Raw genomic sequence first — 24,299 nt, 5'->3', positions numbered from 1 at the left:
AGCAATGAAAAAAGTTGGCATGTAGAATATGTCTTCCTTCTGCTCTTTTACTGGATAGAGCTGAAGAGATGAACACTTAAATGCTTTTTTAATTTAAATTAGTGCATGATTGACAATGTGAAAGAGAGGAATTTTTTTTTTAGGAAACTAGAGAAATATTTTTGCGGTTTATACTGGGTTGATGCGTTTCAACTAAATGGAAATGGGGTGAAACTGATGGCCCTGAAGAAAGCTTACAAGGGCACTTCTAAACTAGTGGCTGCAAAAAGGACAGCAGGTATAGAAAAGCACTAACTTCACAATAGTGTAGGATGAAATCAATAGAAAGTCCCTGCTATAAAGGGCAGCTGAAGGTTAAAAAAAAATTTAAGAGTAGGAAGTAAGTCTAAATAGCTGGCCTACTGTGCAAGGCATATCTATAAGCAAAGGAGTTGAGATTTGTGTCATTACTTCTTACTGAACCGTGAGAGTCCATTAGAATTATTAATTTTAAACAAGAATGGTGATATAATAGATGCAAGAACAGCTGTAGAGGGTCAGAATAAAGGTTCAGCTAACTTTGGTTTGTGATGTTCTGTGGACAGTGGTAGCTCGCTGGCAGACTCATCTGGTTTCCAGCTTTCCTTCTGTGACATTTTTTTTTCTATTTGCTTTTTGCATCCACAGCATTGTCTGTTAGGCACTTCCATAGATCAGCCATGTCTTGTATGAGAACATTTCACTTTGTGTAGCCTGCTAATCTAATTTCTTGCCACAGTGCCAATATGAACAGCTTTTCCTTGTTCTTGTCAATCTTTTAAAAATTTTAACCTTACCCTAAATTGTTTCTGTCCCACGCTGAAGAGTCCTAGCCTGTTTAGGTATTGCACCCATGAAGACAGCTGTAGGTCTTAATACAGTCTCGGTGTCTTTTCTTGTCCTCTTTCCTAGTTGTTCTATATCCATTTTGGGTGGGAGCAGAGAAGAGGCCAGATGAAATGCAGTTAACTAATTGCTGTCTGAGGTTATTTTGCTAGAACACTAACATTGGGCAAGTGAACCAGAGAATAAATTATGCTGGTAGGAGAGTGCTACTAGAGGTGAGTGACAGAATGGTGTCAGAAAGATGCCTGGCACTGAGTGCCATGGACTCTCAGGCAGTGAGAAGGCAGTGGGCATGGGCATTACTTGACTGCATCCAGTGCAATGTGAACTTGTAAAGTAAATGCAAGACAAAACATGTTGAAAGGGGATGAAGAGGGGGAGTGTTCCAACATACAATATTGGATTAGGTTTGAACGAAGTGTCATGGTGCAGCGTGGGTCTGAAAAGGGAATACAGTCACAAATTCACAGAAATCCTTTGGTATATATGAAGCGCAATGATTCACATGCAAACTGTTTCAGGATGCCGGTAAATTGCTGATTATTCTTCCAGTTTCAAATTTACTTGGGAAAAGATAATTCTTTCCCTTCTTTCTTATATTCTTTCCTAAGCTTCTTTCAGTGCCCACTGACTGAGAAAGAAACTTTGTTCCAACCCAGTAAAGCAGCTCTGGTTTCAAAAAGCTGCTTAAACAAGATAAGAAGTAGGCTCAAGGAAGACAGGTCCAAGGAAATGCTGAAATGGCAGTACAGAATCCCCTCAGTTGGAAGGCAACTCGGAGGCCATCTAGTCCAACCTTTTGCTTGAAGTAGGGTGAACACTAAATTCAAACCAGTTTGCTGTGGACTTCCTCCATTGGGTTTTGGCTTGTGGAGGCTCCACAGCCTCTTTGGGCAACCTCTTTCAATGTTTAATTATTAAATAGTAATGTTTACAACATGTAGGACAATAAGATTGTAGTATGATTATGTAACTGGTAAGTTGGTATCACTGTAATTCTGGGACTGTAAAAACAGGACACACAAATCAAGCTGAGCATCCATCAAAACACACTTACCTTGAAAATTCTGGTCTTTGCTGACCATGATGGAAACTGGGTTGGCTTCTGGCTTCAAGCGTGTTAATTTGCCAGCAGTAAGGATTTTGAAATAGTTTGAGGCCATTTGTTTTTTTAGAGTAATGATGCAAATACAGCAAATTGCTCCATCACCTCAGTATTTTGTTTTAAATAAGCAGTGCTCTGGGAGTATTTAAACTGTAGGACTTTAAATGCAAGGCTTTAGAAGAGAATGACTGCCTGGCATTGCTGACAATTATATTTAGAGCATGACAAGCAGCTGTCTCCAGATGGTGGAGTGTGTTCCACATCCTTCTCCCCTACTGTGAATGGAAACATGTACTGCAGTAGTAATCTAAAGTTTCTTGTAACTTCTCTTTGTTTCAGCTTTGGTTTGCTTTCGTTAATGGATTTTCTGGGCAGATCTTATTTGAGCGATGGTGCATTGGTCTGTATAATGTGGTAAGTGCTAAGCTTTTTGACTTTATGGTGTTTGGGACTTGTATGTTATTTTGTTGTGTCCCATTGCTCATAGGTAGCTGTCTTCGATGCATGTCAGGAAAGGTGAGTTCTTTTGTAAAAGCCATTTTGAATCCACACTGGGGTAGATAAAAAAATCATTTTGGATGGTGTTTTTATCACAAAAATAGGTTTCACAGACTCAGAATGGTTTGGGTTGGAAGGGACCTTACAGATCCTCTAACTCCAACCCCCTGCCATGGGCAGGGACACCTTCCACTAAGACCAGGTTGCTCGAAGCCCCATTCAGCCTGGCCTTGAACACTCCAGGGAGGGGGCATCCACAGCTTCTCTGGGCAACCTGTTGCAGTGTTTCACCACCCTCATAGTGAAGAATTTTTTCCTAATATCTAAGCTAAATCAGCTTGAAGCCATTACCCATTGTCCTATCACTACACACCCTTGTGAAAAGTCCCTCTCCAGCCTTCCTGTAGGCCCCTTCAGGTACTGGAAGACTGCTATAAGGTCACCCGGGAGCCTTCTCTTCTCCAGGCTGAACAGCCTCAATTCCCTCAGCTTTTCCTCATAGGAGAGGTGCTCCAGCCCTCAGATTGTTTTTGTGGCCTCCTTTGGACCTGCTCCAACAGGTCCCTGTTCTTCTTGCTTGTATCAGGGATAGAGTGGACAGCAGGAGTAGGGAGGTGATGGTGCCCCTGTACTCAGCACTGGTGAGGCCGCACCTCAAGTACTGTGTTCAGTTTTGGGCCCCTCACTACCAGAAGGACGTTGAGGTGCTGGAGCGTGTCCAGAGAAGGGCAGTGAACCTGGTGAAGGGTCTGGAGAACAAGTCTTATGAGGAGCAGCTGAGGAAACTGGGGCTGTTTAGTCTGGAGAAGAGGAGGCTGAGGGGGTACCTTATTGCTCTCTGCAGCTACCTGACAAGAGGTTGTAGTGAGGCAAGTGTTGGTCTCTTTTCCCAGGTAACTAGCAATAGGATGAGAGGCAATGGCTTCAAGTTGCATCAGGGGAGGTTTATATTGGATATTAGGAAAAAATTCTTCACTGAAAGAGTTGTGAACCATTGGAACAGCCTGCCCAGGGAGGCTGTTGTCACCATCCCTGGAGGTGTTCAAAAAACGTATAGATGTGGCACTTCGGGACATGGTTTAGTAGCCACGCTGTTGCTGGGTTGACAGTTGGACTTAATGATCTTAGAGGTCTTTTCCAACCTATGATTCTATGATTCTTGTGCTGAGGGCTCCAGACCTAAATGCAGGACTCCAGGTGGCATCTGACTAGAGCAGAGGGGCAGAATTGCCTCCCTCAACCTGCTGGCCAAGACCTGCTTTTGGTGCAGCTTGGGGTATGGTTGGCCTTCTGGGCTGCACCTTGAAAATGCATGTTTGCCCTAATATAACCTTCATAAAACTCTGTAATTTCTAGATGAAATTTAATTTCCTCTCTGGAAGCATCTTTGGTTTTTTGTACTGAATATTATGCTGACTGTTCAGGTTCAAAATACATACAGAGTCTTAATCTTTGAGTTTTGATTATTTTTCTTCTCAGACCCGTTAACAGATGCTCAGAGAAGTGTCATGCAGATGCTTGCTCCATTAGGTACAGAACAAGAAGTAGCATTGCTGTGTTACCAGCATTTTTCATTGAACAAGTGCAGGATGTGTCAGTCCAGGAGTGATTTCTGATTTTTGCTGTGCTCCGCAGTGTTCAACACTGTACCACATGGCCTTATTGCTTTAATCAATAGTATTATTTAATCAATAACATTAATTAAAGTCTGGAGGATCTCTGGGAGCAAGTCTGGAGGATCTCTGGGACCAAGTTCCATCGCATCCCATAGATCTGTGCCGGTGTTTTCAACAGTGTTACCTCTTTGTAGTGTTGCTGATGAGTGACCCCGTGTCTGGGTATAGAAGCCATTAGGATACTTTGTCAGTATTGAAAAATCCTGTGCATTTCTCTTTGGAGGGAGGAAATTTTTTTTATTCAAGCAGACTCATTTCTAATATAAGGCAATACAGAAAAAGCCAACAAATTATCTCTATCACTGAGTAGTCTTAATGGAAACACTTAACTTCTGTCACATGAAGATTAAAAACGATGGCACAAACCCTTATATTCCATAAGATTCATATTCTTTGTGGAAGACATTTATTCAGGGATTTTCTACTCCCTTGATTCTCTTCACCCTAATTTCCTGACTGCTGGTCAGTCTGTCATTTGTGTTTAGAAATTTGCATCTATTATCTTTAAACCTGATTTGATGGATCTACCTACACTACATAATGCTCATGGATGAAACTCGTCTTCTAGAATCAATGAAGTAGAAATTAACCGTTGTTTTGTAAGGTCAGTATTTTCTAAAATTAGAAGTGATCACATAGACTCATGAAGAATGAAGTGCTGGCAGTATATTAGGGACTTCCACAATTTGAAGGGGTTAGATTTCAAAGTGGTTTTAGCTCTGTCATTCTGTTCTGGGCAGATTAACCCTTTATTTCGTTAGTAGTATCATTAAAATATCAAGTGTAGGAAATCGTAGTAGTGTTGTAATTCCTGCTTTTGCCCAGGTTTAACTTCATAAATAACAGCATGAGAAAATTTATTTCAAGTGAGAATGTATATGCCCCAATAAACATGGGAGACATGGGGAAATACCTTAAAGCTGTGTAAGAATGTGCCCTTTTTGGAATATATTGGACCAGTGGTCTTAGTTTTCGTTCCCCAGCCTGCTGCCATTTTAACCATCTGGTTTATCACTTTATGAGCAAAAGCAGCACATTCCCGGTTGGATCTAGGGATGTAATTATTGATTCTCACTAATCTCTAGTTCTCTGAGTTGCTCTTTGTCTACTCCCTGACTGCCAACTCGCTGCTGGTGGGAACCAGAGCCCAAATTTTGTGAGCATGCACACACACTACAAACAGTTCATAACTTCAAGCTGCGTCTGAACTCAAAAACACTTCTCACTGTTAAAAATATGTGTGTATAGGATTAGAAATTATTTTTCCGATGTAAACTGTTAATGTAAAAGGAAATGAATGAAATGTAGTATTCAGACATGCCCACTGGTATTATTTTCACTCTGTGCAGGCACTGCAGACTGCAAGAAATGGGGATACCCAAGCTGGCTTTAAATAAGCTGCCTCAGATTCTGGAAGCACTTTAAGAGCAGCAATGCGGGACTCAGCAGAGGCTAATTTACTCTGCTTCTGGCAAAGTGTCCTGTTGCCTCCCCTGGAAAGCTTCCGAGGCTTGGTCACCTGAGCGTCTGCCCGTAGCACAGACACATACTGCAGTTAATTTGTTCCTATCAGTTCATGTCTGCCTGGAGAATCCCCAAAGTACCATAACAGAGAATGGCCTTTGTTTTTCAGTAGATTTTCTTTTCAATGCGATTTCCACATTTGCTTTGTCTGTAAACTTAGCTTTGATTAAGCATATTACATATTTAATTATGGTTACAATTGCAGCTGTATTTGAAACCATTCCCACAAGGCTTTCTTGAAAAAGTACGTGTTGTCTTTCCTTTGCAGTCTGTTTTACCCTCGCTGGATTAGCTGGTACATCAGAAACTACTGGTGCTTCACTTCTTGTGTTTAAGCTAACTGGTTAATAGTAATAATTTTCCTTCATGCTGCTTTTGTTCGTAGGTCAATATTTGAGAGTTAGGGATTGCTGAAATTCATGTTTGGACATCTGAAAATTATGTCAAATAACGCACTAATTGGTAATAAGGCTTTTCTGAAGTCTGTGGGAACTTTGCTGCTGTCTAGATACTGAAATATTGTCTGACATCCAATGAAAACTAATGACTGCTTTTAATTAGTATTTGCTTTCCTTGCAGATTTTCACCGCGCTGCCACCCTTCACTCTGGGAATTTTTGAACGATCGTGTACTCAAGACAGCATGCTTAGATTTCCACAGCTATACAAAATTACACAAAATGCAGATGGGTTCAACACAAGGGTAAGGGAAAGTCCGTTTCATTAACAATAACCATAAGCATTCTTATTTTCCAGCTCTTTCTCAACAGAAAAGAAGTTTTACCAAACCATTGCTACTGCTTTATGCTAGCCACTAAGAATAAGATTTTTTCTGCCTCCCAGTTCTTTTCAAGGGATTGTATTTTTTTTTATGGAAAAAAAATAGTCCTGGTTTTTAAATAAGGATTTTCTGGTATGACTTCAACTGAAACTGGTCCTGAAATATCCATAAACTTTGATTCAAAATGAGATTTGTCTCTGAGTATGGTTTTTCAATTCACAACTACTGATAAATGGTGAGTTTATGATTTTTGTAGGAACTGGGTAACATCACCTAGATTTTATTTAATATGCAAGTTGTTGTCATGCCCTCAAAGAGGGGGCTTTTTTGCAATTAGTGTAGATCTATTCCCATAGTTCTTTTGGAGAACAAAATTTCAATTCGTTTATTTGGACTTTGAGTTTTGAAGAAGACATTTTACTTCATTTTGCTGTTTAAAATCTGGAATATGCCGGTATTTGGAATTCTGTCTTTATTCTGTAACAGGCACATGTAAGTGTACATCTGAATTAAGGAAGCTGTGCGATTGCTGTGTTGAGAGAGGAAATTATAGATTGTGTCAAGCTCTAGTTTGTGCAAAACAGGATGATCTGAAAGTTAAAAATTATGGAGCGTTAAGTATTTGCTCATTAAAAGAAATAGAACATTTTATAGTATCAAATCAATCTTTTAAAATCGTTCTTTGAGGTAATTAATGAAAGGTGACTCCATCTGTTTGCTGTAATTTGACAAAGGTCTTAAATTGCAAGCGTGCTTGCTTATTATATTAAGTTGTTAGAATATAACCATCCAACTGGACTGGTGTTTTCTTATGAAAGTGCAGAAATTGTAGGAGGAAATAGATCCTGCAGAAGTTTAGGTATTTCACTTCAGGACAAACTTTGACTCTAAACTACACAATGAAGTGTTTGTTAGGAGTTAGAGAGAGGTCAAGAGTTTTGGACTTTCCTGACGACTTGGTTTGTTTTCCCTCAGGTTTTCTGGGGTCACTGCATTAATGCCCTGATCCATTCCATCATTCTCTTCTGGTTTCCACTGAAAGTGCTGGAGCGTGGTAAGGGCTTCGCTGTTTCGTACGTCAGTAACTGATGTTCCGTCTTACAGAGCCCAGTGTGTTTGCAGAATGGGAGGTCGTGACAAGCCCCGAGAAAATAATGCTGACAGATAGTTCAGTAGGCTATAGCTGCTGAACTTAGCTAGTTATCTAGTGGCTTTCAGAACTTACTCTAATTTAATGTAGTTATTGTTCATGTAGTGACTTAATATGTGAAAAATTAAACTGCTGCTTTGCCAAAAAGTCTTACTTGAATACTCAATAATGTTCTATACAATGCCTTTTTTTTTTTTTTTTTTTTTGAATCCCATATGGTTCCTCCCGAGCTTTACAATATAGTTATGTGGGCAGGAAAAGCTGTGGGAAATCTGTTCTTTTACTGTTGCAAGAAATAAGACTAGCTCAGTTGAGGAATTATGGGGCAGTGGGGGCGAATAGTATTATCTAAACCCATGAATTCTTCAAGGCTGAAACTCCTTCCTGGAAAACACTAATTTCAAGAAAACCTTTTCAGCTCCAGGATGGATTAATTGGGGAGGAAGTAAAAGAAAATGGAAAGGGAGGGAGGGTGAATGCTCATAGCAGAGGCATGATGGTAAAGATACTTTTGGAAAGCAGGTTCATGTTTCTTTACTTGGCTTAGTAAAGAGTCAGTATCGTGTCCTTGGTGGCAGCTTCACACGCTGTCTGATGGACAGTACAAGAAGGGGACTTCTGTTTCCCCTGCATATGTGGGCTGGGAGCTCGGTTCAGTTTTGGGGGAGAGGAGTTTCTGTGCTTGATTTTGGTTTTGTTTTGATTTGGGGTTTTTTGTTGTTCCATTTCACTATTTTTATAAAAAACGTTAATCTTGGATAGCTCTTCTTTAAATCCAGCTTCAGAAATTTTGGGCTGATGTCTGTAGTCATTACATTTAAAGAAAAATAAAGTTTTTGTTTCAGTCTTTGATAAATGTTTTTCTAACTAATTCTTAAATAGGTAATATACTTTTAATTTCAATAACTGAAATAATAAGACTGGAATACTCACTGCTCAAATGATAACCGAGTTCTTTTGAATAGGTTGCTTAGTTTGCTTTCCAAACAGGAATGAATATTGAATTTTCAAGTTTCTTTGTATTTCTAAGTGAAAAAAGAGTTTCAGTGCCAGAGACAAAAATGTGCCATTCACACTGGGATGATTTTTAACCTCTTGAGTGCCTTAGAATGTGAAGTGCATGTAGTCCACGAATGGGCATTTGTATAGCTTTAGAAATGAATGTTCGCCGAGCGTCCTACTGTTCTCATTAACAGAAATATCATTCCTTTCATGACTACTTAGCCTCCCAAAGTGCAAGGTCATGGCAGTCATTGGAAAAAAGGCATTAACTCACTGCATTAAAATGGGACTTTGAAATATTTGAGACTCACACCAAGAATTAGTAAGTCACTTAAATACACACTGTGATGCTGCACTAGAGCAATATACTGGCAGTCATTAGGTCAATTTATTGTAGATCTATCAAAGCTGATATGTGGTTAGGCATGCCTTTTCCTGAATAAACAAACTCTGGCATCAGCAGGGTCCGCTGGACATGGAAGGCTCTCTAGTGTGCTTCACCTTTTTCATTGACACTAGAGGCAAGAGCGAAGTGACTGTTAAAACTTGGTGGGTATTTGTGAATTATGTGGTGAATGCCTGAAGCCACAGAGTACCGAGAGAGGAGTTGGGCTGATAAAAATGCCAGTGACTAGCAACCAAACCAATTCCTAACCAGGCTGTTTCAGGCTTTTCAGGCTTTAGCTCCTGTTGCGGTGTTAGTGAGTAGTCTGTCTGCTGTTGTTTTCAGTAGTTGGGATTTGAAAGAGAAAAGAAAGCAGGGATATAGAACCAGCAACTTCTTGAAAATGTTCACAACCTGTCAGTTCTTGGGAGACAACCACATGCAGCTGTTGTAGAAGAAAACCGTAACAGGTAGCTTGAGTTAACTGTACTGACTAAACATGTAGTCTTTTTACCTGTAAGCTGGGCAGACTTCTCACCACAGAGGTCAGGGTGTTAGGGACTGACTCTCCTCTATAGACTTAAATGTTTACTGATCCTGGAGACCAATGTTATATAGACATAGTTAAGAAAGTAGATGACTCTAAGAATGTCAGATCCAGTTTTGTGAATAAATGTAACAAACTGGTACCTTTGTAGTAGAAGCACTGTGCTAGGCAGTATGTGTTTAGGAACAGGTCCAAGGTTTTATCTTGAGCGTTTTTCATCCCTGCTGTTTGTGTATTTCTCTAGCAGTTGTCTTAAAACTTGTGAAAATAGCAATACTTCTCATGCTTGAAAGCTCCTGTGAGTTCATTTGGACTTAGCGGGGCTGTTGAATGTGCTTTCATGGTGTTCCGGTTTTATTCAACAAGGGCTAACAAAGACTAAACAGACATTTGAAATATTGCCAGGGTTGGCAATTTCAAATTATAGGTTAACATGTACTTACCCTTGTGCACCCTTGACTAGAGAAAGGGTGCATGGAGACTGCTGCTCAGTTACTGAATTAACCTCCAGGAAGATATTTTAGATGTTGTGTGTGTCTGTTACAGATGAATCTTTTGCGACCTTTCTTAATTCAGCTTTATTTCACTACAAGTCAGCTGGTGTTTCACAGGCACTGCAAATAGTGGGATTTGTTAGAGCTGTCAATAAGTAGTACAAACCAGACAGCAGCAGAAAAAGTGACACTGAAATACCTCAGCTCTTACAGACAAATTAAAGGGTAGAGTCCGGCTAACACTTCCCCTATTGCTAGGACAGCTTCTGGCAGCTAGGGCTGTGGATATAGCATATATGGATGCTCTGTCTGAGCATCACGTCTGAGGCCTGGCTTAGCACATCATCTGCATTGCCATTATCTCACAGCTTCTGAAAGTGCTTTTAAGTATTCCAAAAGGCAAAGTTGGGACCAATTATTTTCTCCTAAAAATCTCCTTGTTATTTCATCTGTTCTGTTGATAAACTGATAACAAATGTGGTAATTTTTCTTTCAGATGCAGTATTCACAAATGGCCAAGGAATTGACTATTTATTTGTTGGAAACATAGTTTACACTGTAAGTTTATGTATCTTAGCAACTTTTGGATGGTGGAATTTCTTTGCAGTTTTTCGTACCATCAGAAAATCGTGTAAACCAGAAGAAAGTGTATGAGCAAAATAAAATCAGACTTAAGCTCTGTGCATGATTTTCCCCCTTTTTAATTTCTCTTTTTTCCAGACATGCACAAACAGTATCTTCTGTGCTGTCCTTCCCCCATCCCACGCTGCCAAGGCCCTGGGTTGCTACTGAAGGAGTAGTAACCTTTGAGTTGTAAAGGGGAGATTGGGCTGTGAACACCTTTGAATTTGAGAGTGTTAGTACTGAAGTTGTCTGCTTTCTTTTTTCCTTGCAGTATGTTGTAGTCACTGTTTGTCTGAAAGCTGGCTTGGAAACAACTGCGTGGACTAGAGTAAGTATTCTTCAATATCTTTTATTCTATTAGCACACCTTTCTCCCTAATGAGTATTAATACAGAAGTACTAAAAATCATCTGAGGCTTCAATGTTTTAATTGGATCTTTCATGTAAGGATAAACTGCTAAGCTCCGTAAGTACAGGATGTGAGAGGAAAATTAACTCCTAGATCACATGATACATGTGATGAAAAAGGGCAGCCTGTCAGAAGTGGGAAGAGACCACTGAAAGTATATTGCTAACATCTCCAAACATTGAAAAATGGAGAAAATTTTGCATGATATCAACATACTACTGTAATTGCTTAAGGAAGTAGATCAAGAGCATGATCTCTACTCTGCGGCTGCTTTAAAAATTAATGCAATAGGGAATGAAAGGTATCCGCCCACAGATAAACAGCTGGGCTTTGAAAACACCTTTGAAGCTAGTAAAAAGCACTAGTTACTTCACAATGGATGAGATTTTTTGTTTGGAAACTTACAGTAATAAAGTTGTTAGCCACACGATTATGTTGGTTCTTAGATTTGTGTCATTTGCTTGCAGTGAGTGCTCTGTTACTGGTAGGTCTCAGAATCTGGCAGGCCAGTGACCTCCAAAGAGTATGGGAGGTAGGAAGGTTCCTGTGCTGATGAACGTTCAACACGTTTCTCCCCTGCTTTCCGCCAGCCCCTCTGAAATACTGATACATTTGATCTTCATGGAGGTACTTTTTCTCCACCCCTGTGATGTACCTGGTGGGAATCTAGTTTTCATGGCATACTGAGACACTCTGCCCTCAAGACCAAGCTGTTTTGAGGACACATATTCTTATTTTACTGGTTTCTTGGAAGGGCTTGGCTTAAATCTTACAACCTCATTGCTTCTGTTAGTTGTTTTCTTTCATTCCTCACAGAGGACTGAAGACTAATGAGCTGATGTCTGTTCTGAATTTTAAAGATGAAATGCTATCTGTATGGGTTATTCAATTATTAGGGAAGTGCTAATATTCTCTCCCTCCTTCGCTTATCTGAAAATAAAATCTGGGGTTTATTTTGCTGTTGATTATGCATAAGTTCAGTGTTGTGTACCAACATTTTAAAAATGAAAGAAACACTTCAACAAATTAATCCCTTATGCACCAGACGAGGATATATCCAAGTCTGTGTTGGAGGCATGTGAGCCTGTTTAGATCCTGTTACATTGTGAACTATTTGATGCTTCATTCTCTCTCCTATCCGTGGGTAACTGGGATCTTTTCAGTCATTTGGGGATAATCGTGATCTCCTCTTTTCTAAATTTTATTTTAAGATACCATAATGTGTAGTAGATCTCAGTGTTGTTGAACACTGGCATTTTATAGATAAATTATTGTTATGCACAGAAAAGTTATTGTGTTTAGAATCAACTTTTTTCTATATACACTTCTAATTCCTGTCCCATTGCTTGGACCAGTGACTCTCATCGTGGTGGAATCTGATGTTGGTTACAACTGTTGTTTCAGCTGTGAGTGAATCAACACACAGAGAATCTTTAGGTTACTTGAAGAGTATTGAATGTACAACATCGAGTTAAACCTCTTCTCCATCATCAAGTGTATTGGTTACATGCAATTTGTTCTTCAGAGTGAGGGACACTGCCACTTGGGAGAACATGATGGGTTCAGCTGAAAGCTTTAAATAAATAATGCGGATTCAAAGTGATTGGGAGCCTGGTATATCCAGTAGGTAGTGTGGAAAGAAGGGCTTTGGTATAAGTGGTAACATGATGCATAACAAAATCCGCACATTGGAGCTGTGTGGAGCAGCTTCATGTTACGCGTTACCTGTCTGTAGCACTGCAGTAGGCTTTTTCCCAAACGCTTCCAGCTTTCTTCAGTGTTTTACCACACTATATGAACTATTTCAGATAAATGGGATGCACAGGATAGCCATACGGTGTGTCTAGTTTTTGTGAGGATGCCTTCATTTTTTTTTCTGACATTTGACACATCTGATGGACGTGCTTCTGCTCTGCACATGAATTCTTCAGGGGTAAATGACAGAAATTGGTGGAGAATCGGCAGTGCAAAGCTTGGTGGGTTGAGTGTATAAGGAACATTTGCAAGGATGGCTCTTCCTGAAAGCAGAAGCTCTTCAAAAGTAGAGGAGCAATTCAAGTGGGTACAAGCCTGAGATGAAGAGGTGGTTGGGGCGACCATGAGAAGAAGATAAAGACAACATAAAATAAGTAAAGTCTTTGCTGACCTGGAAAGAGTGAGATGAAGAGCTGCAAAACTTGAAAAACGTCCTGCCAGCATACTGGAAAGAAAAACAGGAGGGAGACAAAAAAAAAATTAGTTTCACTAGCATGAAATACACCTCCTACAAAATAAGAGTATGTCTTAAATTGATTTCCCTGCTTGCTTTTATCTTTACTGTTTTTAATCATGAAGCCTATAGGAGCGTGCAGCTTGGAATCATCAGTCCAAGCGATCCTGAGCCTTCTGTCTGCTTGTTTGGAAGGAAGCCTGTGGCCTAGGAGAAGGTGTCACATCCTTTTGGGAAGCAGTGCTGGTGCTGTTCGGCCATTGCACAGGGGTGGCTTTTCTTAAAGATGAATTCTTGCAGCAGCCTCACAGTACTTGTTCTTTGGAGAGCTGAGCGCTGCAGTAGCTCACTGTGGCAGGACTTTTAGTCAGAATCTTGACATGAATTTTCCCTAGTTTTCAGAAAAGCAAGTAGACTGAAAAGATAAAATCCCCTCCTTCCTCCAAGTGTTTTAAAAAAAATCCTTCCAATCTCTTAGTTTTATTCACATTAAAAATGAATCAAAGAAGTGGTTTTGTTTTGGTTTTTTTCTTTTTTTTTTTTTTAGATTAAGCAGTTGCTGGTCAGATGACCTGGGTGCAACACAGTAAATAGCAAAATTTGAAAACACATCTTCCTGCCCACTGTGTGTTTCCAGGAAGGGGCCTGTCCTGTGTCCTGTTCATTAGCCCAGCACGTTTCAGGGTTGAACAAAATTCAAGCTTTCTGAAAGTGCCTAGAAGAGCGTTCTTTCCTTCGCCTCTGACGTTTTGCTGTATGAATGCTTCTACTGTAAGGCAACCTCCAGTTGCTCTCCGCTATCTGCCAGTCTGCACTGGCGCTCCAGACTCCTTGCTTGTTTGTTTTCACTGGCTGTGCTGGAGAAAGCTTTCCTTTCCGGGTATGCTCAGTGCTTCCAGAGGAGGAGCAATCTTCTCCTTCCAGAAGTTTGTGTCTGTCTCACAGCAGGCAGAACACAATACTCAGTTAGACACTTCTTTGGTTCTCAGACTTACTGTTCAAAGAGCTGACAAATACAATAATCAAATAGAAAGTATAAAGCTGAGAACTAAACAAACACACTGTGTCCACCACAGCAGCCAGTGTGTGAATTCATTCCTGTGTTCCTAAACCCATATGTGATTAGTAATTAAGATTTATGCAGGTACTTCTCTGAATTGCAGCCAAAGTCATCAGCCATGGCAGCTGTTGGCATCCAAAGAAGCCGGAGCCAATAATGAGCTCAGCTGCTTGTTACAACTGACATTACTGATTCCATCCACTGCAGTGGAGAAGTAAAACAGCTGAAATCATCCTGAACAGCAAAATAGTTTGTAGTGTGTAGGAAAAATTACTTTCTTTAATGTAACTGAAATGAAGTCTGTGCTGGACATGCTCTTGGTCACTTTAATAGTACTTTTATTTGCTTTTAGTGAGTCTACAGACTAAAGAATCTGTAAAGCCATAAACAGCATTTGCATATGTGTCAATCACTTAGGACACCTTTAAAACAAAAAAAGCAAAGCTGATCAGTAGATGTTGATTGTTGTAGTGTTTACACAGCACTGAATCTTCCTCTGCGGAAGGCGAGTGGTGCACATGGCTTTTGTGCATACACTCTGCTGTAAGGGGTTTGTCCCAGTGAACTTTCACCTGGGCCTTCAAAAATTTCCACCTCGATGTATGTGTTGAACCTGGCATGTGCACAACGGAAAGCAGGAGCTAGATCAGAGAAATTTGAGTTGCAAGGAAAATCTGATGAGTTTTTGTAGCCCCAAGTAAGACAGATTGGCTGAGAAGACTAGCTGTCTGCCCTGTCGCAAGGCAAAGATTAAAGAGAACTGGTTTATGCTGTTTAAACAACCTGTGCTACTGGCTTGAAACCAGGTGCGGTAGACAGGCCTGAGTGAGACTGGCAGAGACAGGAACAGAGAAATGTCTGTCGGTTAGGTGGGTGGACAAAGTGCCCTGTGTTGACTCTCCTTCTTTACCTGCTCCTTGACAGTTCAGTCACCTGGCCGTCTGGGGAAGCATGCTGCTGTGGCTGGTGTTCTTCGGTGTCTACTCGGCCATCTGGCCCACGTTTCCCATCGCACCGGACATGCTGGGGCAGGTCAGTACGAACGCTGGGCTGCACGGTAAGCTGCTCAGCGCCATGTCCCCCTGTCACCAGCACTGCTGCTTCCGGAGTGCTCGCACAGTGCTGGGAGAGAAGCTGTGCTCTAGTAAGAGCGCTCATACTTCGTTTTAGCCGTTTTTTTAATGCCTGCATTCATTTAGCTTAATCTCCTCATTAGAGGAGCTCTTTCTCCCCACAAATGACATCATACGTGATTATATGCACTGTGAATACGATATGACAACTCTCAGTTCACATGGATAGCAGTGAGACTGGCTATTTCATTAGTGCTTTGCTGGTAAGACTTTGTGTGTCTGACAAGATGCCAGGTAGAAATTTAGTTTGTTTGGTTTGGGGTTTTGGTTTTTTTCTGTCCTGGGTTCTTCCTCTTCCATGTATTTTGCTTTTGTATTGTTCCTTTTTTCTGCTTTGATTTTAAAATACACCAGAATTTACTTGAGAATAGGATGAGATGGTCAGAAGCAGAAGGGAAGCTGATATGTTACTGGTCCCTTGGTAATATTAGAGGAATTTTGGGATTGTTTCTGCAGTGTCAGCTGAGTTCCAGGTGGTGAAATTTTCCTTTTCGTGTCATTATTTCAACCTGTGGTGGGAAGGTTGAGTCATGAGCCTGTCAAAATCACTCACGAGCCTTGTGCATATTTAAAATAGAGGGTTACCATGAACAATGAAGGACTTAATTAACGTGTGGTAAAAAGTTATTCTGCAGAAGTGGAGCTGCTGTCAAAATGGCCTGAAAAGGGTATTTTTTAAGAAGTTTAGAGTTTTTTAATGCAAAGATGATGTTTATGATACAGAAAGAAGAAGAGCTAGCTAGTGTCTTTAACAAAGAATCAAAGCATATTTGACTTTTCTCACCCATGTGTACTAGAAAATAATAATTAAAAAGCCAAGTGTTGGCAAGCCAGTTAGAGTTTTTTGAGGTTACTCTCATGTTTGTACTCAACAAGAGCAGTTGGGCATGATTTTATTACTGTTCTGGCTGAATACATATGTTATTGTCTTGTGTGAAAACACTGGGGATAATGGAGGCCGTGGTAGATTTTCATGGACAGCTTTTTAGAACAGAGAGTGACAGCTGACAGGCTGGGATCAGCAAGTAAGTGACTGACAGGCAAAGCCTCAGTCCTCCAATAGTATTTTAGGGTGATAGTTGTGTTTCACAGCACATACAGCATCAGTAGCTCTAATCCACATTCTCATGTATCAAGTAGAAGTTTGACTTGAGTATCATTCAAAGCCCTGAACTGCTTGTCCTTTGCAGCAGTGCTGCCATTAACAGTTCAGCCTTCTATAATGCAAACCATGGGGCTAGCGGTTCCTTCATACAAGAAGGGTCAGACTATCACCTTTAGCTTGGTGTGGCATTATTTTTTTCGAAGGTAGCTCTCACTTTTTTAAATGCAACTGCAAACAAAATTCATATTGTGTTGGTCATCGGCGTTGGCGCCTACATAAATCACGGGTCTTGGAACAAAAGCTTTGTGTTATTAAGGTTTTGGGTTTGCTTGAATATGTTTTTAGAAAGTGTTTCTATTTAAACATCAGTTTTATGCTCTGATTTTCTGACATTGTGACTTCAGATGTTTGACTTGAGAAGTGGTACTAATATCTTGCTGAGATGAAAATAATATAATGTACTTTTTTTTAATGGAGAACACATTTACTCTGAGTGTCTAGTGCAGGGCTTGTGGAGCTGTGTCCTGGAGTCAGGAATCATCAAAGATGTTAAGTATTGTTCATCGTTCTAGAAAGACGCTCTTTGAATACAAGCAGCAGAAATAATCTGTAGTATGACTTTCAGCATGTAGGAGGGGGGCTGGTACCATTCCATCACAGTTTTCTTGTGTTTTTGAGACAAGGAGCAGCAGTGGAAGAGTGGATTTTTTGTTTCCTTTATCCTTTTGTAAATTAAGGAAAGCTCCCAAGGTAAAGGGAGCTTGCTTACCACTTACATTAGCTTATAAGAAGTCTCATGAGTAATCAGTTGCTGTCATAAAACCAGCTCATGGTGAAATGAGCTGGGATCTTGCCAGGCTCTCGTCAGTAAAACAAATTGCCTTGTGGCTTTCTAGAACTAAACTGTTCCTTTACTTCTGCTGTTGTCTTTCCTGCATTTACAAGTGATCAAGGTATCTTAAAAGCAAAATGAGACAGTGGAAAGCTTATTTTGTTTTGGTTTTAAATCTTGCTAGTGTGTTTATTTTCAAATAAACTGAACTCTAGAATATTTTAGATCTTCATACTATGCAAATACAAGGAGCTGGGAGGTGTTTTTAACTGTAGTGTTGTCATCTAGCATCTGTGCCAGCCAGAACTTTGTGCCATCAGTAGAAGGCATAGGAGGTGCAAAACATGTTATTCCATCCATTCGTCAAATGTCAGCATGGAGCCTTGCAGGTTGCGAAGCATGTGAAAAGATGCTTTGTTTCTGCTGTGATTTGTTAAACCATTTTCACTAAGTGTTTTTTTTTCTGTTGCCCATTATATCGTGAGCATTCTCACAGGGAAAATAATACCATTTTTTTTCCTCATTGAGGGCAAGGGGAAGCAACCTAGTTATTCTCTGCTGTCACAGTTTTTTAATAGAAGTTCATACTGTATTTGCAGAGAACTGTGACACTGAGAGAAAACTGAGCCTATTTTTCTGTCTTGCCTTTGGAGCCAGGATACATGTATGGGATCTGACTGTTTTTGAATGGGATCTGACTGTTTTTGAATGAGCACTTCCAGACAACAGCATTTTGTACAAGATATAAACCCTTTCCTACCTTCCAGTAGCACTATGACTTACTGCCACAGATTGTTGGGAACAAGTAGTTGCCTGTGTTTTTAAAAAGTGCTGTCCACTTTTTTTAATTATCCTTTTTCTGAACTTCTGGGGCTTGTGGCTCATAACCCAGTGGTGTTTGGTTGACCAGGACATCAGCTATAGTCCTGCCTTCGTGCAGTCTTGGGTATTCTGCGTGTGTGGGGGATGAGGATTTGGTACCCTGCAGGGAACAGTGAGCACTAACATTTGTGCTCATTTCTTGCATGTGTCATTCAGGTGATGAGTGAAATGCTGCTCATTTTATTTTCTTGTATGGATTTCTTCATAGGATTGTAGCACACTTTAGGTTTATGGGAATAATATTACACTGTAGGGGATCAAAGTCTGTGTGAAGATATTCCCAGCCATGCGTGTACCTAGACACCAGTACCTGAAAGCACGTGTGTGTATACCAAAGCATGTTATATACGCGTATGAAAATGATCACGCTTTGAGTCTTCATCTAGGCATTATTTAAGTTGAAGAACAACAGATATCTTCCTTCTCCAACCAAAGCTAAAATACTGTATTTTTAGGTTTTTTACGGGAGAATGGGGGTGGCGGGGAGGGGGTGTTACCATCACCCATCTGAAGCATCTGTTATTGGTTGAAGAAAGGACTACTACTGAGCTGTGACTTTTTTCAGTCTATTTCCCTTAACATGAGTTTTGTGTTGTCTCTGCATCGTTAGTTGTTGTTACCATTAAGGAAATGTCTTTAGGAAGATTAGTATCTGTCTCATTTGTTTGGCCTGGAGGAGAGGGGGTAGAACAGCGGGGGGTTTAATCTGTTTTTGAAAGAGTTATGTGTTGCGGTTAATCCAAACTGCAGGTTAGTAACTTCTAGGTTTTTACACTTTTGCTTTGTTCTGTGTGTGGATGTATCTCGGAACTGGGATTTAAGGATTGTTTTGAGTTTGGAACCCATTACTTTGATCTCAGGACAGCATTAGGAAGCTCGCTCTTATCTGAGGCCTCCAGCCTCCTTGCGGCTGGAGGTATTGAAGCTGGAGCTGCTGCACTTCCCAGCTACTTTTGTACAACTGCAGTTGAGAGGAGACTCAGCAAAATCACGATCCCAGTAACTGTTGTAGCACCAGCTCTGCTCTGCGTAGTGGAAACAGCTACATCTGAGAGCCACTCCCATGCTTTCACAGCTCTGACGACAGGCTTACTTTTTGGTTTCCTAGTGCTGCCTGCATCCTTGACAGAAGATACTTCTTTTTTTCCAGCTCAACTATCAAATTCTTGCTAGGGTATTTGTCTACTTTCATAAGACTTTAAGGAAGCTGTGCATCAGCTTTACCTGGATTAAGTATTGTTTTTAAAAGATCCAAGTAATCGAGATCTCGGGTTGATCCTGTGTAATGTGACAGTAGCAGGACTTAATCGTATTAATGGTTTGTCAAGAAAACATCTGTCCTTCTTTTAGCAAGGCTTCACTTTCTTCTCTGTGTATGCCGTTAGCAAGATGGGTTCACCTTAGCTGTTGCACCACATGATTGCCTTTGAAAGGAGGGAGATGAGCTAGAGGATCTGATGGACTCTGGTTGTGTGGCCAGTTTAGTAGCTGGCCTTCAGTCTGAAGCTGTCTTAAATCTTGCTGATTGAGTTATTGTCAAAGAGTGTGAGAAACCTGCATGGTTTGGAAGACTTGGGAACAACAGAAAACAACACCAAAAAACGCTGGAGGCAAGATAATAATCACTATTGCAGCATAATAAACTGGTTCACATTACTGCTTTTTCAAATCCACACAAGTAATGGCAGCTTAAGGTACACTTTTGTGTTTTCCAGAATATTTTTGCCTTTCTCTCTACATTTGACTCTTTTTACAGAGGTCTCAGTTATTGTTCTTTATGGCTTCTCATATTTCCGCACTCTGGTGCTAGTTAGAAAATTGGCCGTTCTGACTGTGGTTTGTTTGTCTGCAGTCGGTTGCAGATTACGTTGTGGTGGCAATGTTTTGGGTGGTGGAAAGGCTTCATCCAGCTGCTAGGCAGAAATCAGACTTTGCCTGAAGATTGAAGTCCTTAATGCCTGCTGATCATGTTTGGTTTTATTATTATGCACAGCGGTCTCCGTGGCACTTGATGTGGTTTTGGAAGTTTTTCTCCCCTTTTAGACTAGGTTCTGAGCAGACAAATTAGACTGATGAAACGTGCATATGTTTTTAAGCATCTGTTGAAGGAGTGGGTTTGTTGTTTTTATGATCCACACATGGCTTTCAGAAATGAATTTCTCGCTTTTAGATCCGTGGCATTGTGTTGTTTTATGTCATACACCAAAAAGATGAAGAAAATTGAGATAAATTAAATATTTTAATAACTTCTGAGTCTGAAACCAGTAGATTAAGTGTGCTTATTTTCTGGAGGCGAACCCCGCAAAACATGCCGCTTTACCTGTTTGGCAACTCTGCAGCAGATCTGTCCTAAACATTTTTTTAAAGATGTCCCAGACTGACTTCTCCTTTGGAAGTATTTCGTAAAGGCTTTAAAGCAGCACTGTGTATGCCGCTGTGCCCAGCACTGTGCTGGTGTTTCCTGTATAGAGCCATGTGAAAATAGGGTTAAGCCATGAGCATAAAAACTCCTTCTGGTTTGGGACCTGGCAGTGCAGAGCGAGGCAGTCGGCTGGCCTGCATGCTCTTCCAGAAGTCTTCATGTGCCCACCTGCGCTTCAGTCTGGATTCCTGCGCTGCGGAAGAACTGTGGCTAGTGAGCTAGTGTGTTAGATGGAGAGGTAGGAGACGGATTGGAGGTAAGTGCTTACTTGTAGGTTATGCAGATGAGGCACGGGGTGTCAGCTGGTTTTCCCTCAGTGTTGCAATGTAACCTGGACGCTAGCCACGGTCTGGCCAATGTCTGTTTGGAGATCAGGTAGCCTTAACAAGTCTAAACACTGCTCAGTAGCTTAAATAAAAACACAGTGCGTATCCACAACATTTACACTTCTGTGTAATTGGTGGTTTATCCAGATTTATTGGTTTTGGAGTAGGGTATAGAAGTGTCCAGGAACAAGCTCCTTCACTTGGGATAGAATTATCATTCCATGGTAAGGGACTATACTCCAAAAATTGTCTCTTTTTTCAATTTGGAGTCCAGGGTTGCTCAATGTCCTTTGCAGTTTCCCCAAATCGCTTTTTCATATGTTTAAAAGTAGCAAAGCCTTGTTGCTTGCTTGTGGAAAGATGTTTGGAAGATATCGGATTCAGTATTTTCTTAATTAGAAACAGCTGGCTTTTTTAAAATCTAGAAAAGCGGCTACTGTATTATACCAAAGGAAGTGTGTACTAATACTGATGTCTACAAAAAAAGTCTCTGTTTTGAGCCACTTAGACGAGCAAGGGCAAACTAAGAATGTATGACTTGCCATACTGGATCAGAGCATTTCTGATGTAGGCTGTGTTCTGCATTAGGAACTTAAGGGGGAGAACCAAACAGCTCTGCAGCGTGCGTTTGCCAGGTACGATAAGGGTTTGTGCGCATGTCGGTAAAAGGAAGACCTTATTTTCTGTTAGATAGCGTAACTGGAGAGTAGCCAAACAGTTTTTGTGCCTCTTGCGAAGTGCTTAGCCTCTGTGGCATCTTTTGCAGATGAACTTTGTGGGCTGGGTGTGCTACATGAGGTATGGGTAAGGTGGGCTGGAGGGCAATGCAAGAGGCTTCGTAGCCAAGAGTTTGGGTCTGCCTCTGCACGCGTTCGCTATTCGGCACTCATGTCTGTGGTTGTCGTACGTGGGAACCAGGCAGCGTGAAGGCATTGGGCAATAGCCTGTCCCTAAGTGGAGTTCATCGCCTGATGGTCTGGCATGACGAGGATGGGCAGGAGAGAGAGGACGTGGAAGAGAGATCAATATGCTGTTGTTCCTATAATTTCTAGGAGACAAAGAAAGGAAGGTGGTAGGGTAATTGTGTATGTAAGATGGTTTTTAAAAGAGCATTTAAACTCATAGCAATGAAGTTGTGGGTCCTTCAGAAAAGAAGAGGAGCAGCAGATGGGATCTGTTCTAGAGGGCAGGAGGTGACTGTCTGTGAGTTGCAATTAGTGGTTTTATAGCTTGCTTTGGTCACACTTAAGTCACTTTGTTATCTGATGGAGGCAGGAGAGCCCAGACAGCAGATATTTGGCGCTCGGTTAGCGTGATGTTTTTTCCTTTGTTCCTTGGGGACAAGAGGGTCATGTTATGTTTTTGTTTGAATTTGCTTATTATAAAGGGGGTTTGATTGTGGTGGATTTTTTTGTTTGTTTAGCTGAATTTGTTCTCTATGCCACTGTTTCTTTCCTGTGCTGGTCAGATTGCATTTTTGTAAGAGACAAGTGTAACTATTTCATAATGGGAAAATATTTCCAGATCAATTTGAAACATACCTTTATTCCCTTTCGTCCCTACAGTATATGTTTCATGAGATCATTTTTTCCCCAATTGTATTATGTCAAAATTTGATCCAAAAAGCCCTGAGGAGTGGGAATGATCTCTCTTACATGGTTCAAAGGCGAACATGGGCACGCAGCCTTCGGGAGCAGTGAGGCTGGAAGGAGTGCAGCCCTCCCGAGTACCCTGCCCGCTGCCCTGGATCAGCCGGGGCCGTCTGTCCCCGACGGCTTTCCTGTTAGCTCGACAGCTGGCGACAACGATGGTGCCTTGCGCTGCTGCTTTGCTGGTGGACGTGGCCAGCAAAAAGCCATTCTGATCTGGAGGCTGTAAGCTCTGGGAGTGCCTTTGCGTGTCTGTGCGGGAAGTCAAACTGCACCTATTTGGCTTGTAGAGTGTGATTTCTTATTTGGGTACGTGTATCGGTTGAGCTGGTTATGCTGTATCAGTAACCTTGTCAGAAGGTACAGGTAGGAGACTGGAAAAGAATAACAGTGTTACAACAGTGATGCTAAGCAGTTACACTTAAACTTCGAGAGAGCTATATTTTCTTGAGTGGTGCATGATTCAATAAGATTGGTAGGAAACAAGGACAGAGAATCGTAGAATGCTTTGGGTTGGAAGGGACGGAACTTTAGAGGCTGTGATAGTGGGGTTTGTTCTGACCCAGGTGCAGAACCTTGCACTTGGCCTTGTTGAACCTCATGAGGTTCACACAGACCCACTTCTTGAGCTGTTCTTGAGAATAGCGCAGGTGTTGTGGGTAACACAATGCCTAAGGTGTGAAAGAGCCACTTGTGATTAGATGTACCACAGTTAGTCTCTAGCACAAAACTCAACAGTGGCACCTCTGGGTAGCTTGATGTTGGGAAGCAAGCTTCTTCCAGCACTCTTGCCGAGCATCTTGCAGGGCTCAATCTTGCAGCTCTGCACACATCTCCCTGTTTTGGTATGTGACTGAAGGCAACTTAGTGCTTACTGTAGAGTACAGCAGGCCAATGCAGAGAAAGCTGGAGCCGGGTTTTAGGAACAGTAGTGTTGTCACACTGTGGGGAAAAAAAAAGACAAGTAAATATAAACATCCTTTTTCTATAGCATAGAGTGCTTTTTGGAGGATGCTGCAGGAGGAGAAGGAAGGATTCAGTACAGTGGCTGAACTGTAAAATAAATGTTAGAATTGACCCCGCATGGTGCTTTTTGGTTTTTTTGTTTCAATGAATCAGCCCAAATTCATGGTGTCGAACAACATTTCTCCTTTGTCTGAAGGTACTTACTACCCTGTTCAGCAGCTTGGAGATGCCAATTCATATCAAAGAAATGAACCCAAAACAGTGTTATACGGAAACTTGCTTCCTTCATCTCTTTCTTTAGTGGTGGACTCATTTAGACTGAAATTGTGTTTGGAGCGTTTCTCATTTTCAGAAGGACTAGATGACCGACAGAGGTCCCTTCCAACCCCAAACTTTCTGTGATTCTGTGTTCTATGTTTTCTGCAGCCAGCATCTTCCAGACCACCGCCCTCATTTTTTTCCAAGGCAATAACTTCTTTTCATGGACCTTTTTTTTGTCACTGAACCCCAAACTCCTGGTTTTCCTGATCTAAATAGTAAATATGCAGAAGCACAACATGTAATTAGCCTTGTAATTGGGGATAGTGTCTTGTGTCTCTTTATTAATCAGAGGATTCAGGACATGCCACTTCTGTTTAGTCCAAATGTTGCCAAAATT

General features: G+C 41.1%; 1 protein-coding gene across 3 annotated transcripts in view; it reads left to right on the top strand.

Annotated features, from left to right (window-relative positions):
- ATP8A2 (ATPase phospholipid transporting 8A2) overlaps nt 1-24,299 on the top strand; it is a 345,411-nt gene that overhangs the window by 234,969 nt on the left and 86,143 nt on the right. For all 3 annotated transcript variants that reach the window (XM_075419576.1, XM_075419584.1, XM_075419592.1), the window contains 6 exons: nt 2,309-2,383; nt 6,247-6,369; nt 7,423-7,501; nt 10,522-10,583; nt 10,921-10,977; nt 15,251-15,358. In XM_075419576.1, coding sequence (XP_075275691.1) covers nt 2,309-2,383; nt 6,247-6,369; nt 7,423-7,501; nt 10,522-10,583; nt 10,921-10,977; nt 15,251-15,358 — 504 coding nt within the window. The remainder of the gene's footprint in view (nt 1-2,308; nt 2,384-6,246; nt 6,370-7,422; nt 7,502-10,521; nt 10,584-10,920; nt 10,978-15,250; nt 15,359-24,299) is intronic.

Source organism: Opisthocomus hoazin, chromosome 1 (assembly GCF_030867145.1).
Source record: "Opisthocomus hoazin isolate bOpiHoa1 chromosome 1, bOpiHoa1.hap1, whole genome shotgun sequence".
Classification (NCBI taxonomy): Eukaryota; Metazoa; Chordata; class Aves; order Opisthocomiformes; family Opisthocomidae; genus Opisthocomus; species Opisthocomus hoazin.
The sequence above is the reverse complement of the archived record's forward strand: the minus strand, read 5'-3'. Positions and strand labels throughout refer to the sequence as shown.